This window comes from Girardinichthys multiradiatus, chromosome 8, assembly GCF_021462225.1.
Source record: "Girardinichthys multiradiatus isolate DD_20200921_A chromosome 8, DD_fGirMul_XY1, whole genome shotgun sequence".
Taxonomy (NCBI): Eukaryota; Metazoa; Chordata; class Actinopteri; order Cyprinodontiformes; family Goodeidae; genus Girardinichthys; species Girardinichthys multiradiatus.
Window position 1 is genome coordinate 33,311,413 of NC_061801.1, and position 15,492 is coordinate 33,326,904.

The 15,492-nt window shown below is 38.6% G+C and overlaps 1 protein-coding gene across 2 annotated transcripts in view; it reads left to right on the forward strand.

Moving 5' to 3' along the window:
• cntfr (ciliary neurotrophic factor receptor) overlaps positions 1 to 15,492 on the forward strand; it is a 333,618-nt gene that overhangs the window by 304,680 nt on the left and 13,446 nt on the right. For both annotated transcript variants that reach the window (XM_047373130.1, XM_047373129.1), the window contains 2 exons: positions 5,995 to 6,063; positions 6,188 to 6,308. In XM_047373130.1, coding sequence (XP_047229086.1) covers positions 5,995 to 6,063; positions 6,188 to 6,308 — 190 coding nt within the window. The remainder of the gene's footprint in view (positions 1 to 5,994; positions 6,064 to 6,187; positions 6,309 to 15,492) is intronic.

The window sequence follows — 15,492 nt, forward strand, 5'->3', positions numbered from 1 at the left end:
TAAATCATCTATCTCTGGAAAGGTTACTTGTAGATATTGACTCTTACTATGGTTTGCTGCAGTCCAGAAGCCTTAGAAAGGATTTTGTAACCATTTCCAATTTGATAGATTTCTGTGCCTGTGTTTTTCATCTGTTTTCTTACATTTCTTTAGATTGGGACATGACTTGTTGCCCTTTAAGATCTTTAAGGCTCTTTTGATAATCTCAAACATTTTAGGTTAACACTTATACATTATAAAGCCAAAACAAAAGAAATATGTAGGGGGGTTAAATACTTTTTCACAGCCCTGGTATGATGTTGTTTTTCTGTGTACGCATCAGTTCTTAGATTTAAACCAGTAGGAGAATCTGCCGTAAATCGGTTCGAGATATATTATTGGGACACGAAGTGGCTAAACAGGGAGCAATGAAAATGGCACTTAATCTTATGTAGTAAAGGAGGGTGTCAGGGTGGGTGGTGGTGCAGTAGAGAGATGGATAGACTGTTGCCTTTGCTGCCAAAAAGGCCGTTGTACCATAGCGGCGGTGGTATGGGGTAATGTGATAAAAATGTATTTGTCTCTCCCTGCTGTCTGTGCGTGAGTGTGTATTTACATTTCCCATGTGTCTGGAGGGCTTATCTGTTCAGTGTTGATTAAAAGTGAAATAGTGCATATGCATTGCAACAGCTTTTCCTTCTGTGCACACTCACACAGAATCAAACACACACATTTCCACCTAAAACACAATGTTTATCAAATCAAAATCATGTTCCGTTAACGCAGACTAAATGTACTGAATCACACAACTGCATGATATAATACGATAAGAGTAACTGAGGAAGTTTATATAAAAAGATAGATCAACAATCAAATGAATTATCTTGAAAGTGTAGGCATAGCGATTGTATTGTAATTCTGTGCAAATGCATGCATCTGAGTATAAATAGGGCCGTGGCCCATAAACTCATTTCTAAATGTTTTTATTACACTAGCTGAAATTATTGAAAGTTTTAGAGCATCTTTCTCATTTAATGGTTTTCTTTTTGTTTATAACTATTTACATTGTATTTAGATTCTCACTGAAAGCATTAAAATAGTGAACGAACACATGCAATTATTTAGCAAACAGAAATTTGTAAAAGAACTTTAAATATGTTTTATATTTTAGATTTGTTAAAGTACCCACCCTTTGCTGTGATGACTGAAATATTAACCTTTGGCCGTCTCTAAATGAACCTCTAGGTAGTTCTTTCAAGACTCTTTGGAAAACCATTTCAGGTGACTACCTCATGAAGCTCATGGAGAGAACGCCAAGAGAGCAACGCAGTAATCAAAGCAAAGAGTGGCTATTTTGAAGAATCTAAAATATAAAAATGTTTTGAGTTATTTCACACTTTTTGTTATATAATTTCATGTGTGTTCAGTCACAGTTTCATTGGCTTTCATAAGAATCTACAATTTAAATTGTCATGAAAATAAACAGACCCATTGAGTGAGAGGGTATATCTAAAACTTTTGACCGGTAGTGTACATTTACACATTTAATATGTAAATTTGTCAAAGTAGAACTCCAGTCACTAATGGCTTTATGTAGGTATGCAATGAATATGCATCAATAGGCAGTGGTGGTACATTGGACATACATATGTGTGTTTGAGGTAAATTCACAACAAAGGTCTACAAGGGATTAATACACACTGTTACACAAACATAGGGTGCCCCATTTGGGAAGGCTAGAAGGAAAATGGTTGTCATAACGATGACAACCGTTTCCCCTGTAGTTAACTACCTAGTACTGCTTTCAAGGATGCATCAGTTTGCATTGCTATTCAGCATTAAATTAATGATCATTGGGTGGTTGTAATGTTTGACTTTGTGGACCCGAAATGACAACCAGACCTAGAACACAGCTAATAGATTTTATTGCCTAACAAAGGGTAGAGGAAGTTTCAGAACACCGATGGAGCAACTGAAGAGTGGGAGGCAAGGTTATTGATATGACTTGATTGAGAAAGAAAACACTCTGTGTTTGTAGTTCTACAGACACTAAAATGAGTGGGGAGGATTTAGCAGGTAGTGAATGAATATGTAGGAGCCTCTTGTCTTTTAACAGGCATTTGTGAACTACATGACCCTTAGCCCCAAAACAGAAACACAGGTTCAGCCACTCTGTCTCTCTAGTTTGGTTAGACCAATATGCGTAGGCACTCAGAAACTGATTAGTGTCCCTCTGACGCAGCGACCCCTGGCTCAGTCCTGGCTGTAAACGCTGGCTTAAAGTTGATCCTAACCTTCTCTCCCCTGTGCTCATTAAGTCTGGGTTTGATTCCAGTGGCCAAATCCTCCAGAACTTTAGGAGTAGGACCTCTCAAGTAGCAATCTCAGCCTTGATTTCCTCAGCCAGAACTTTATTTTAAACTTTGATCAAAGCCTCCTCATTCCACCCACTGTTGGCAACTATGGTGTAAAAATCAATTATACAATGTCTTCTGCTACCTTACCTCAGAGCGAAAATACCCCTCATAGCCTCTCTCTGGAAAAGAACTGGGTCAAAATTCCAATGAATTCTTTAGAAAAACACCTGAATGAGTAGCAAATCTCAGTCTCTTAACCACTCTGCAGTGCCCCATAATGTTGCCGAGTCTGAGAGTACAGAAATTACTTAAACTACCTTAGACCTCTCAGTGGGGATTGATGAGGGTTGAATCTTACACTTAGGCAAGAATGATCTACACTGTTTAGGATCTTCCATTAAAACCTCAGATGGAACTAAATATGGCTCATGGGATGATGTAACCCTAAATTGGGCTGGTGAGGCAGCAATAGTTGCTGGGGCTACAGGCTGAGGAGAAGTCATTCACGATAAGAAGCAAGTTACTAAACTTGATCATATTTTTCTTGAGCCTAGTAAGAACACATCACGCCACCAATCATGTGTTGGTGTCCTATCCATTGTGGCCAGATTAAACTGTAATGTCTGATTTAGTGGACCCAAAATGACAACCAGGCACAGAATACGATTGACAGATTTTAATGCAAAACAGGAGATGGTGAAAGTTCTTAAACACTGGTAGATGCACTCAAGAGCAACTAGAAAGAGGGAGGGGAGGTTAATGATTTGGAGAAATATGGATGACCTCGATAAGAAAGAAAGAAGATCACTAACCAAAATGGTGTCACTGATTTTCATAGTCCAGAATGGGTGAATCGCTGATGTCAGTTAGAGCAAGGGAGAATCTATGGGGAAAGTCCTTCTGGCAGATGACATCACAAAAGGTGGGGGAAATCCCAGGTAAGTAATCCTTTTCTGTTTTGAATATGGTGCACAGAAAAATACGTGAGGCAGACAGATAAAATCCAATAAACCAGAGCGTGGACAAGGAACAGACAAGGGTCAGAATCATGGACGCAGATGACTGAATAATCCAGAAGGGAGAGGGCAAAAATGGCAAGAGCTGGTAATCACATTCAGAGTCGAAAACCAGGAAGCAAACGCAACTGTGATATCTAGGAGGGGCATGGGGAGATGCAAAAATCCATTAGGCAAAAACACGGTTGAGAGTGGGAGATCAGTAAAGGGCATGGAAAGAACATCTAGACTTTTATTCGCACAATGGCTTTTGATAATCTGGTGGAGTGTCTGTGGCTGGGCAGACCTTAAATAGCAAGTTGTGCAGGTGAGAGGTATGAGCGAGACTGACAGACAGAGGTGGGCTGAATAAGCTTGATTGCTTGGTGAGCGTGAGTGAAAGGTAAGACAGGAATGGCAGATCGTTACAGAGGTAGGCTATTTTACATTTTAGTTTTACCAACAATATCATTTAAAAAGGATATGTAGCCTGGCTATAATATCAGTCATTTTAAACGTAACTTAAAACACAACAATGGTAACTTGTTATGGTAACTGGACTGTCTGTTTTATTTACAGTATTTGTCTGATTTTCATCATGATATTTTGTAAACCTTTACCCATGAGAGCCTGGATCACTGAAGTTGTTTCTATTCAAGCTAGTCTCCAGGAATCATATTGCCATGTTAGGTGATGCACAGTGCTTGGTTTTCCTCCACACTCAGAGTTGGGAATTGTCAATTGTACAGTCTTCATTTAATGAGAAGAGAGGATTTTCTTTTGCACAATCTGAGTCATTCAAGAGCCATTTGGCAAATTTCCAGGAAGCTGTTTAGGGCCTTTTTAGGTTTGTGTTTGGCACCTGATTAGTGTAGTGATGCTTGGGTGGTTGTCCCATCTCTAAAATTCTCCTGTCCCGAAATAGAAACACAATCTTATTCACAGTGACATTTTCCATTTTAGAGTGATGGACACTTTTATCCTTTTGGCCTCTTGAAGTGCTGCAGAAATTTTATTGTATCATTTCTCAGATCTGTTTTCTGACAAAATCCAGTCTTCTAGGTGAACGGCAGCAAATAACCCAATGACAAATCGTGATGAGCTGACTTACATATGCATTTTAAATCTTAAAAAAATATTTCACCTACCCTTAACTTTGATTGGTTTATTACACTGTCTTTCTGATAGTACCATTTATGAAGCATTGCAATGCCCCTCCATGATTTTACTGAGGGACCACCAGTGACAAAGCAGATATGGTCTTTTTGACTACCTAGTAACGGAGCTGGATTAATACTAATAGGTTCAAATATGCCTCTACAATAAAACTGGAAAACTCACTCAGTCACGAACTGATTGGTGTCGTGATTTATTTCTTTAAAAAAAAATGGTCCTTCCTTTTCACTGTCACCACATGCTTGCTCCGTTTGAGGATTTGCTGCAACAGTCAGTGACTTGATCCAGTTGGCTGGGCTTCATTAGATAGATAACTTTTTTTCAAAATGGCATGCCTGCTTTATATGATTGGACTGAGTGGAAGATTTTGTTCTGTATATTAATTGGACTTGTTCCTAGTAATGTTCCTTGAGATTTCATTCCATGTGAATTGGTGCTATACAGTCATATTGAATAACTTTACCGAAGTATTTTTTTCTTGTGTCGCTGAGACAATTGTTTGTAATATTTCAGTTTTGGGTCTAGAAAAGTTTGCCTAGGAGGCATAATGTATTAACGGCTTGTTAAATCCAGATTTCATATTGAATTCTGAGATTCTAGATTAAGTCCAAAACCTTATTATATCTTGTGTGCATATACAGTAGAGGTTTCCATGTTTTTGTGTAGATACTGTTGATGGCAGAATGAATCTGGCATTCACATAATGATTTCAGTTGACTTCAGGGGGCAAACCGAAAGTGCAGTAGCCTCCCTCTCACTATTTTTCCTTTACCCTTTCAGTAGCAGGCCACAGGCAAACAAATACATACACACACACAACACACACACACTGCTCTAAACATAAATTACAGAGGAGCAGCAAATCATTTTTCCATTCACTCCCTGTTACTCAAACATTTAGTTTATTCTGTGTCAGAAAATTATGTGGCACTGATGCCAGTTCTCTCTGGTATAATCATCAATTATGTATTCACCTCTGTAGGAGTTTTTGTATGTGTGGAGAGCGGAGAGTGCGGAGGGGCATCAGGTTACAGTCAATTTATCAACACAGTGTAAAACACCTGAAGGTTAAAGCCACACACTTGACCTATTCATACAATAGTGAATAGGTCTTCCCACCATAAATCATAGAAAAGCGAAAAGCTCAAGCTAGTATTTCTATACTGAGCTCATAATTTATGGGCACAGCTATGGAAGGGTTAGACATCCGGATTAAATGTTGACTTAAGACCTCATAGATGCCCTTTTAAGCTAGGAATTTTCATAATTCCGACCACTTTATATCCCCAGGGCCATAGAGCCCACTCAAAAGTATGAGTACATCCAGGAATACATTCATCGTATTCAAGTGTCGTCTCATGAAAATACTAATATAGGCGTGTATAGAATGCATAATACTTCAATAAATTCCAGTTTATAGTAAAATTGCACATCCATGCTGTTTCTTGTTCTAAACCGGTGAACTTATCTGTGTTGTTTTTGTTCAGGTGGAGCTATCTGACAGCACTTCTCATACCATTACCGATGCATATGCTGGGAAGGAATATATTATACAGGTAACTAGTTTTTTTTTACTATTTCTTTTCATCTTTCAAAATAAAATAAAAGGGGACATTACACAGCCTTAAAAACACTATTTGTCTGAAACTTTTTTGTTCCTACTACCCTTACATTTAACAGTTAGCTGCTAAGGACACGGAGATTGGAACATGGAGTGACTGGAGCGTTGCTGTCCATGCTACACCCTGGATTGAGGATCCTCTGCCAGTCTGTCCCTCAACTGAAGTGGACTTTCCTACTGGTACAATGACACCTTGAGACTTTTGTATTGATAGATCAAGTCTGCTTTTTAGAGGAAGGAACATTGGAAGCGTTGTGATGCACTGGCGTGTTTAAATTACAGGCCCTCGTCTAACATAGCATTTTTGGAAAAGATAATTTAAAAAATTAGTTTATCAACCATCTTTTTTGTGCTTTGCAGTCAGGTTTTTGACCATACCATAACACTTACACTGCACTGGTAAATATTTCACCTGAAATATGAAACTTATGATAGCAAAGCATAAAGATTTACTGTGTTGCTACTAATTTATATCAGTGCTGCATTTGCCACAGTGGTAAATATAATGGCTGGTGGCAGACTGGAAAAGTGAATGGGATTATCTGGTACTTTGCTGGATTGGTTTTGACCTTTTTTGGCAGACTGAGACTAATTTGTGCCATTAGGTACTAATAAAACTGAGTGAACAAGGATATAATGTGGGGTTCGTCGAGGCTTAATTCTCAGGATTACTAAGTACTAGAAAATTTTTTACCATATGTATTCTGATGACACGCAGCTTTATATTTCTGTGTTACAACATGACCACAGACCATTACTGTCACAGAGGTTGTGTGTTAATAAAATACATGAGTGAAGGGGTCAGACTTTCTTACAACTTCATACAAAAAGATAGAAGTCATTGTGGATCTGGGAGAGATATTGCTTCCAAATTAAAGCTGTTTTACGGTGCAAGTCATAAAAACAGTGGAATGCAGTCTGCCATTAGTTAGTCAGTTAGTCAGTCAGTAGGTCAGTTAGTTGCATTTAAGTTTTGTTTAGATCATAATGAGTACACACTAAGGATGACACTAAGGCTTGAACTTCTTCTATTTTATTTCGAATTAAAAGATCCAGCTGCCTCAACAAAACCTGGCACGTATCAGCCTGAGCTGCTGAAAACTGTCTCAGGGGGAAAATGGTGCTATCTTTTTAAAAAACACTCACGTATTTCATCCAACTCTCGACTGGGTCTCTTACACTACAGCGTGCTGTGTAGGCATAATAAGAATTTTAGCAAATATATCTGTTACAACTTAATATTTAATAATTTTGATTAATTTTACCCATCTAAATAAATCTATAACCATACAGGAAAACAGGCTGCCAAGGAATAATTGGCTAAAAAACACTTTGACCTATGTGGTATTAAGGTTTACATGCTTATCAAATCAAAATCTGTCAACACACTGAGAGCCCCTGAACAACAAGACATGCATTTAAGAGATGAACATTCTGCCTCACATATTCTAAAAAAAACTGCAAAAGCAAAAATCTATGACTTGTAACTTACTGTGTATAGACAGTGCTTACTGCTGGAAGTCAATCGCCCCTGTTTTCATCTAATCATATTTTAACTAAGATGACTTAATTTTATCCAGTTACTCAAACAGATCTGGATCATACCGTAAATCATGTAAAATACTCCTCATGTTGTCTTGATATTCTACTAGGCAGTTTATTCTTAAAGGTCTCAGATGTTTCGGCTTTTGACCTTCTACAAATAATTAATGAGTAGCTTTCCTCTGGATTCTTTACACAGGCCCTAAAGACTGTGGTAATCAAACCACCCCTTAAAGAGTAACTAAACTCCAAATCATATTGTTTTTGCAGACAAATTGGGCCTTAAGGGTATTTTTATGTTACTGTGCAACTTGTTTAATTCAGCAATATTTGTCCTAAATCTATCTTAGTGCTGCCCTCTTTCGGTTGAACGGTGGCTACTGCAGTTGAATCTTCCTCTTAGCACAAACAGGACAGCTTGGTACAGTTCACTCAGACAAACGCCCCCATCTTGTCCTCCACTGCCTTGGCAGTGCCAGCTTCTGGCATCGCTGAGTCAGCACCTTAAACCAGCGTTCTTCAACTAATAAGGCTCCGATACAGCATCCATTAACCTCCAGCGATGGGAGGGGTGAAAAATCCTCCACCTCAAAAGACCAATCCGTGGTGGAACCACCAGCATCGCTCTGCTCACTCTCCATGTTTCAATATGTCAACTTAAGCTAGTTGCCACATTCCCTCGTCCTCCTGACCACACCCCTACTTAACCCCCCTCCACTCATCCCCACACTTGACCATGCCCCTCACTGTCTCTTGGCACTGCCCTCTTTGGTGACATATTTCAAAAATTATCTGGGGGCGGGGTTATGCTTTCACATCAGGTTTAGTTAAACTTTAAGAAGAATAATCTGAATTCATCAATATTCAGTAATTGCTGACCAATATCAAATTTGTCATTATTGACCAAAAAATTATAAAAAAATTGTTTTTCAACATTAGACAGATTTCTAACCTTGAACAACTGCTTTCATGTTTATTAATCAGGTTTATGTGAACATCACAGTACTGAAGCAGCTCTTGTGCAAGTTTTCATTTACCTCTGACCAAATACTGATAGTAATAAATTGTCAATATTCGGTTTACTTTATCTCAGTGCAGCGTCCGAAAACAGTTGATCATGAAGTTTTATTATCCCAACTGGAAAATTGAATTGGTATTGCTGATTTAAATCCTATCTTTACAATAGAACCTTTTTTTGTGTCCATAGGTTAGTACTAATTTAAGCTGAATTACATTATTTGTGACGTTCCCAAGGGTTCCATCTTTTGCCCTTTATTCTTCAATATTTACATGCTCTCACTTGCTCAGATTCCACAAAACAATAGTTTTGCAGGTACCACAATTATGCTAATGACGCAAAATTGTATTGATGGTTTACAACAGATTAACTGTTGGATGTGTCAATATTTTCTTCAGCTAAATTAGATAACACTGAAATTTTTGTTTTTGGACCAACATAGCACACATTATAAGTCCATGCCTGTCTTCAGTCCGCTGGTTTACGTTATAAATACCAACAGGCCAATACTGGCTTGTAGAGACTGGTTGATTGCTTGTAGAGTAGATGTGCCCGAGGGTCATCAAGACAATTTTTGGAAAATGTAAGATGGGTCTATGTGTGTCATGAGTCAGGCTTAGTCTGGGCAAGGCAGCAAATTTATCATGACTACACCCAACACCTAAACCAAAATAAGATTATTTCCTTGCATGTTCAATCATAATTGTCAGTCAGTCAGTCATTTTCTACCACTTATTCCATAGTGGGTATCGGGGAACCTGGTGCCTATCTCCAGCAGTCTATGGGCGAGAGGCAGGGTACACCCTGGACAGGTCGCCAGTCCATCGCAGGGCAACACACAAAGAACCATGCACACACTCATTCATTCACCTAAGGGCAATTTAGAGAGACCAATTAACCTAACAGACATGTCTTTGGACTGTTGGAGGAAGCCGGAGTACCCAGTGAGAACCCACGCATGCATGGGGAGAACATGCAAAATACATGCAAAAGTACCTCGGCCGGGAATCGAACCCAGGACCTTCTTGCTGCAAGGCAACAGTGCTACCAACTGCACTTCCGTGCAGCCCCGTCATAATTGTTGTTTCTTTTATTTACATATTTTAATGACAATGACCATACACTTCCATGTTCCTATGCTGATAATCTGTCTTGAAGAACTGAAAATTGAGAAGAAGAAGAAGAAAACAATCACACTGAGTAACATATCTGAATTGAATCTAAAACATAAAATAAGAATAATTAACCTGTTTGCTGTGTTGTTGTCCACTCCTCTGTGGCTGCCCTATAACATGTGTTGCTTCACAGCACAAGGCTGACTTCTTTTGGGCAAGAGCAGCACTGCACACTTATAGTCATGCAGTCCTCACCTAATGAGCACATGCATGCCAGAAGAGGTACAAATACTGGCAAAAAAAAAAACACACACATGCCATTTTCTGACACATTTTTTGAAAACAATCACACAGTAAGAAAACCACACACAAACATGGTCCGCCCATCAGATATAGCATACTTTGTACACTCTCGTTTAAACATTCAGTACACAGTGTATTATCTATGCTCTCAAGGAAAGAACAGCAGGTCATTGGGATTCTCCTCATGCATCTGCCCGTTCCAGCTGCCGCCTCACTGCTTCCCTTCCTGCTCTCGTCCTGTTTTCTCTTCTCCCCTCTGTTTCTCTTTTGCCTTCAGGTCTCTGTTTCTCTCTAACTTCTTTCTATTGATCAGACACTCCTCTCACTCCTACCTCTTGCCACCCCACACTCAAATTTCTCTTTTCTCTGTTGCTTTCTCTAAAGATGTCACTTGGTGGGTGACTGATTCCAGCTGTGCAGAAGACTGTGTGGCAGCTCCACTGATACACAAAAAGCGGTTTAATGTTTGCTTTTTGTTGAAAAAGATTATTTTGCCCTGTAGATGAGAGCTAAAAAGGTGAGGCACAGTGCTTTGCAAAGGTATTAGATGTGTCAAATGTGTCAAATTAGAAACACAAACTTAATAGGATTTTATTAGGATTTTATGTGAAAGATCAACAAAAAATGTGCATAATCATGAACTAAAAAGAGTGGCATGAATTTATATTCAGCCCCCTGAATGTACTAGACTAAAGCTCTGGCTGTGTATTTAGAGTCATTGTCCTACTGGAAGGTGACCCTGCACCCCTGCTTCTGGTCCTTTGCAGCCTGTAACAGGTTTTCATTCAGGACTGCCCTGTATTTACCTCAATCCGTCTTCCCCTTATCTCTGACTAGCTTTCCTGTCCATGCAAAAAACAAGCAGCCTCACAGAATGATGCAACCACCAATATGTTCCAAAGGACACTGCATCCAGAGTGATGTGTGTTGTTAATTTCCTACACACAGAGTTTTGGGTTTAGACCTACAAAGTATGTCATGGTCTTACTGACCTGAGTGGTTTCTTCCCCTATCTGTTGTGTTATTATACCTTTAAAAAAAGACTTCATATGGGTTTCTTTCAAGAATGGCTTTTTTCTCATCACTGTTCCATAAAGATCAGATTTGCAGAGATGAACAATAACAGTCAACGGTTCAACACATGCTCCCACCTGATATAAAACATCCCTACAGCCTTATGCTGACACCACCACTATGTTTCCATGAAGAATGTGTACTTAGGGTGATGTTGTGCAAGTTTTCCCCCACACATAGAGTTTTGCATCTAGGCCATACCCGAGCATCTTCTTTCAAATACTTCCTGTTTTTCCTACAGACTTGTGGCAAACTGCTAACAGGAATTCTTATGGCTTTCTTTTAACAGCGGTGTTCTTATTGCCATTAAGAATTGATTTATGTGGTGCACAACTTTGAGTATTGCTGTTGACTGATTCTCCAGCCTAGCTGTGGTTGGAGATGTATTTACACTTAGATGATGTCCTCAAAATACAGTAAGGTTTGTGATTAAATATGACTAAATGTAAAAAAATTATTTAGGGGTTGTGGATTCTTATTTAAGGAATAGTATTTTGGTTTTGGGGTTTGCTCTTGCACTTCAAGGAGAATGACAATAATATGGAGAAAAGAAACTTTCTGATTTCCTGTTCGTAATCAGGTCAGTAAACACCAAAAGTTCTGCCAGGGCTCACTTTCTTTCAGCCTATTACCACTTCCACCCTGACCAATATTTTCTGGCTGCTCAGCCAAACAATAATTGAACACACTTCCTTTGACTTACAGATTTTGTTAGTGAGTTTAAGCAAATACTCAAGCATTCTCTATCTCCTCTCCTTCTTGTCTGTACCACCTTTCTGTGGTGTCCTATTTTTGTTTGCATGCCTCTGAGTTTCAAAGTGCAAAGAAAGTAGTTACTGGTTTTGTTTCTTGGCATCAGCAGACTTCAAAGGGAAAGGAAAGGAATAGCATGCTGACAGACACCACATTTAGAAATCCCATCCTCAGATATTGGTGCTTACCCATCACATTCCAGGATGGAAAAAGAAGATCCAGCAGTGCTTCTGTGTCATAACCTTCTTAGATATAAATCGCTGCCTCTCTTACTCTCTGTGACAGAAACTGGACACTGTCTAGCACCAACCAGGCCAGGCAACATTAGATATTGCTAATATATTTCATGTCTGATGTTATTTATAAATGTTTAGTTTGCGTTTCATGGCATACATTAGGCCTAAAGTGTGTGGGTAAGGAAGCACCTGCAAAACTAAGGTTGGTTTTCAGTTCCCTTAGGGTCCCTTTTTTAATTTTTTCTCAGAAAAAGAAAAGATTCAGTATAACTAGAAGACACAGTGGCAAATCAACATGTACTTGAGTGAAACTCGCATTTCCCCACAGTCAACCATAAAGGTGACAGACATGGTTGCACCTTGAATCTGTCCCTGCTATAAAAACAGTCAGAGGTGTTACAAAATATTGGGCTGTAAAATCAAAGGTGAAAGAAAATAAAAATTTAAAAGAAGGAGTGTTTGAGATGAAAATCTTTTGCTGTAGGAATCTTATTCTAAAAACTTTTGTATAATCCAGTATTTAATTTGAGTTGGGGAAGAAATATTATTAACACAAGTGGAATTATATACTGAACAAAAAAGTGTGAAACAACTGAAAATATGTCTTATATTCTAGGTTCTTCAAAGTAGCCACCTTTTGCTTTGATTAATGCTCCGCACACTCTTGACATTCTGTTGATGAGCTTCAAGAGGTAGTCACCAGAAATGGTTTTCCAACAGTCTTAAAGGAGTTCCCAGAGATGCTGAGCACTTGATGGCTCTTTTGCCTTCACTCTGCGGTCCAGCTCACCCCAAGCCATCTTGATTGGGTTTATGTCCGGTTACTGTGGAGGCCAGGCCATCTGGCGCAGCACCCCACCACTCTCCTTCTTGGTCAAATAGCCCTTACACAGCCTGGAGGTATGTTTGGGGTCATTGTCCTGTTGAAAAATAAATGATGGTCCAACTAAACGCAAACCGGATGGAATAGCATGCCGCTGCAAGATGCTGTGGTAGCCATGCTGGTTCAGTATGCCTTCAATTTTGAATAAATCCCCAATGTCACCAGCAAAGCACCCCCACACCATCACACCTCCTCCTCCATGCTTCACGGTGGGAACCAGGCAGGTAGTGTCCATCCGTTCACCTCTTCTGCGCTGCACAAAGACACGATGGTTGGAACCAAAGATCTCAAACTTGGACTCATCAGACCAAAGCACAGATTTCCACTGGTCTATTGTCCATTCCTTGTGTTCTTTAGCCCAAACAAGTCTCTTCTGCTTGTTGCCTGTCCTCAGCAGTGGTGGTAGCAGCTATTTTACCATGAAGGCCTGATTCACACAATCTCCTCTTAACAGTTGTTCTAGAGATGTGTCTGCTGCTAGAACTCTGTGTGGCATTGACCTGTTCTTTAATCTGAGCTGCTGTTAACCTGCGATTTCTGAGGCTGGTGACTTGGACGAACTTATTGTCCGCAGCAGAGGTGACTCTTGGTCTTCCTTTCCTAGGGCGGTCCTCATGTGAGCCAGTTTCTTTGTAGCGCTTGATGGTTTTTGCGACTGCATTTGGGAACACTTTCAAAGTTTTCCCAATTGTTAGGACTGACTGACCTTCATTTCTTAAAGTAATGATGGCCACTCGTTTTTCTTTACTTAGCTGCTTTTTTTCTTGTCATAATACAAATTCTAACAGTCTATTCAGTAGGACTATCAGCTGTGTACTGTATCCACCTCCTGCACAACACAACTGATGGTCCCAACCCCATTTATAAGGCTTGAAATCCCACTTATTAAACCTGACACCTGTGAAGTGAAAATCATTTCAGGTGACTACCTCTAGAAGCTCATCAACAGAATGCCAAGAGTGTGGGTAGCAGTAATCAAAGCAAAAGGTGGCTACTTTGAAGAACCTAGAATATAAGACATATTTTCAGTCCTTTCACACTTTTTTGTTCAGTATATAATTCCACATGTGTTTATTCAGTTTTGATACCTTCAGTGTGAAGCTACAATATTCATAGTCATGAAAATAAAGAAAACTCTTTGAATGAGAAGGTGTGTCCAAACTTTTGGTCTGTACTGTATATATATATATATATATATATATATATATATATATATATATATATATATATATATATATATATATATATATATATATTATGGCATGCCGTTCAGGAAATTATTTATATTTATATTAAAAAATCTGAATATATGGAATGAAAGTCTGAATATATGGAATGAAAGTCTGAATATATTGAATGAACCTTGAATATATGGAATGAAAGTCTGAATATATGGAATGAAAGTCTGAATATATGGAATGAATCTTGAATATATGGAATGAAAGTCTGAATATATGGAATGAATCTTGAATATATGGAATGAAAGTCTGAATATATTGAATGAACCTTGAATATATGGAATGAAAGTCTGAATATATTGAATGAACCTTGAATATATGGAATGAAAGTCTGAATACATGGACTGAAAGTCATCAAGGAATTATGGGTAATGTGGTCCGTAGTCCTAAACAGAGAAGGGAAGGGCGGAAACTTGAAGTTTTTATACTATCATGACGTTGTCGTTAAATTGAATATTTTCCAGATGTGTTAAACAAGAAAATAGACCTTAATATGTTATCTGACCAGTCAATCAACATTGAGCATAATTTGAAATTTAGTCTGGGGTTTTCGAAACAGCAGAGCTCGGTTCACAGATCGCCTTTGCTGCTGAACTAACTGAACAGTTGGAGTGGGGTTTCCCCTCTCACGTATCGTATGTTGGATAAGCAGGCTGTCATTTCCCGTTACCCATTACTCGTTAGTGGCGGTTAAATTTCAGTTTTGTGGCGAATAACAGCAACAACCAGAATATAGAATATATGACTTTTTCCTTAGATTTTTTATATTTTCAATAAATTTTCACATTTTGTAATCTCTCAACTCAAATAAATTTTTTGTAAGTCCCCAAAATAATTTTGGGTCAAATTCATAGAAACCGTATGTATGTATGTTGTATCCCGTGGTGATCAAACACTTTAACCGTTCCTTGTACATAACAGAAAAGTTTGACTTCCTGTAAACCCACCTTGTGAGAACTCTTAATTGTTTTTGATTTTTTTCAGGAGGATAGACCACATTTCCAAATTTGAATCTCTCATCTTTTTACCTTGTAAACATTTGTAGACAAAAGCAAAATAATCAAATTCAGTTTCTAAAATCAGATAAGTGAGTTTGCAGAAGACTTGTTCTGGATAAAATCAATTGACAAACTTGTCAGGAGAAAGAATTAAATGTAATAATTTTCTAAACTGCCTTAAGATGTCCACAAGCAGAGTTTGGA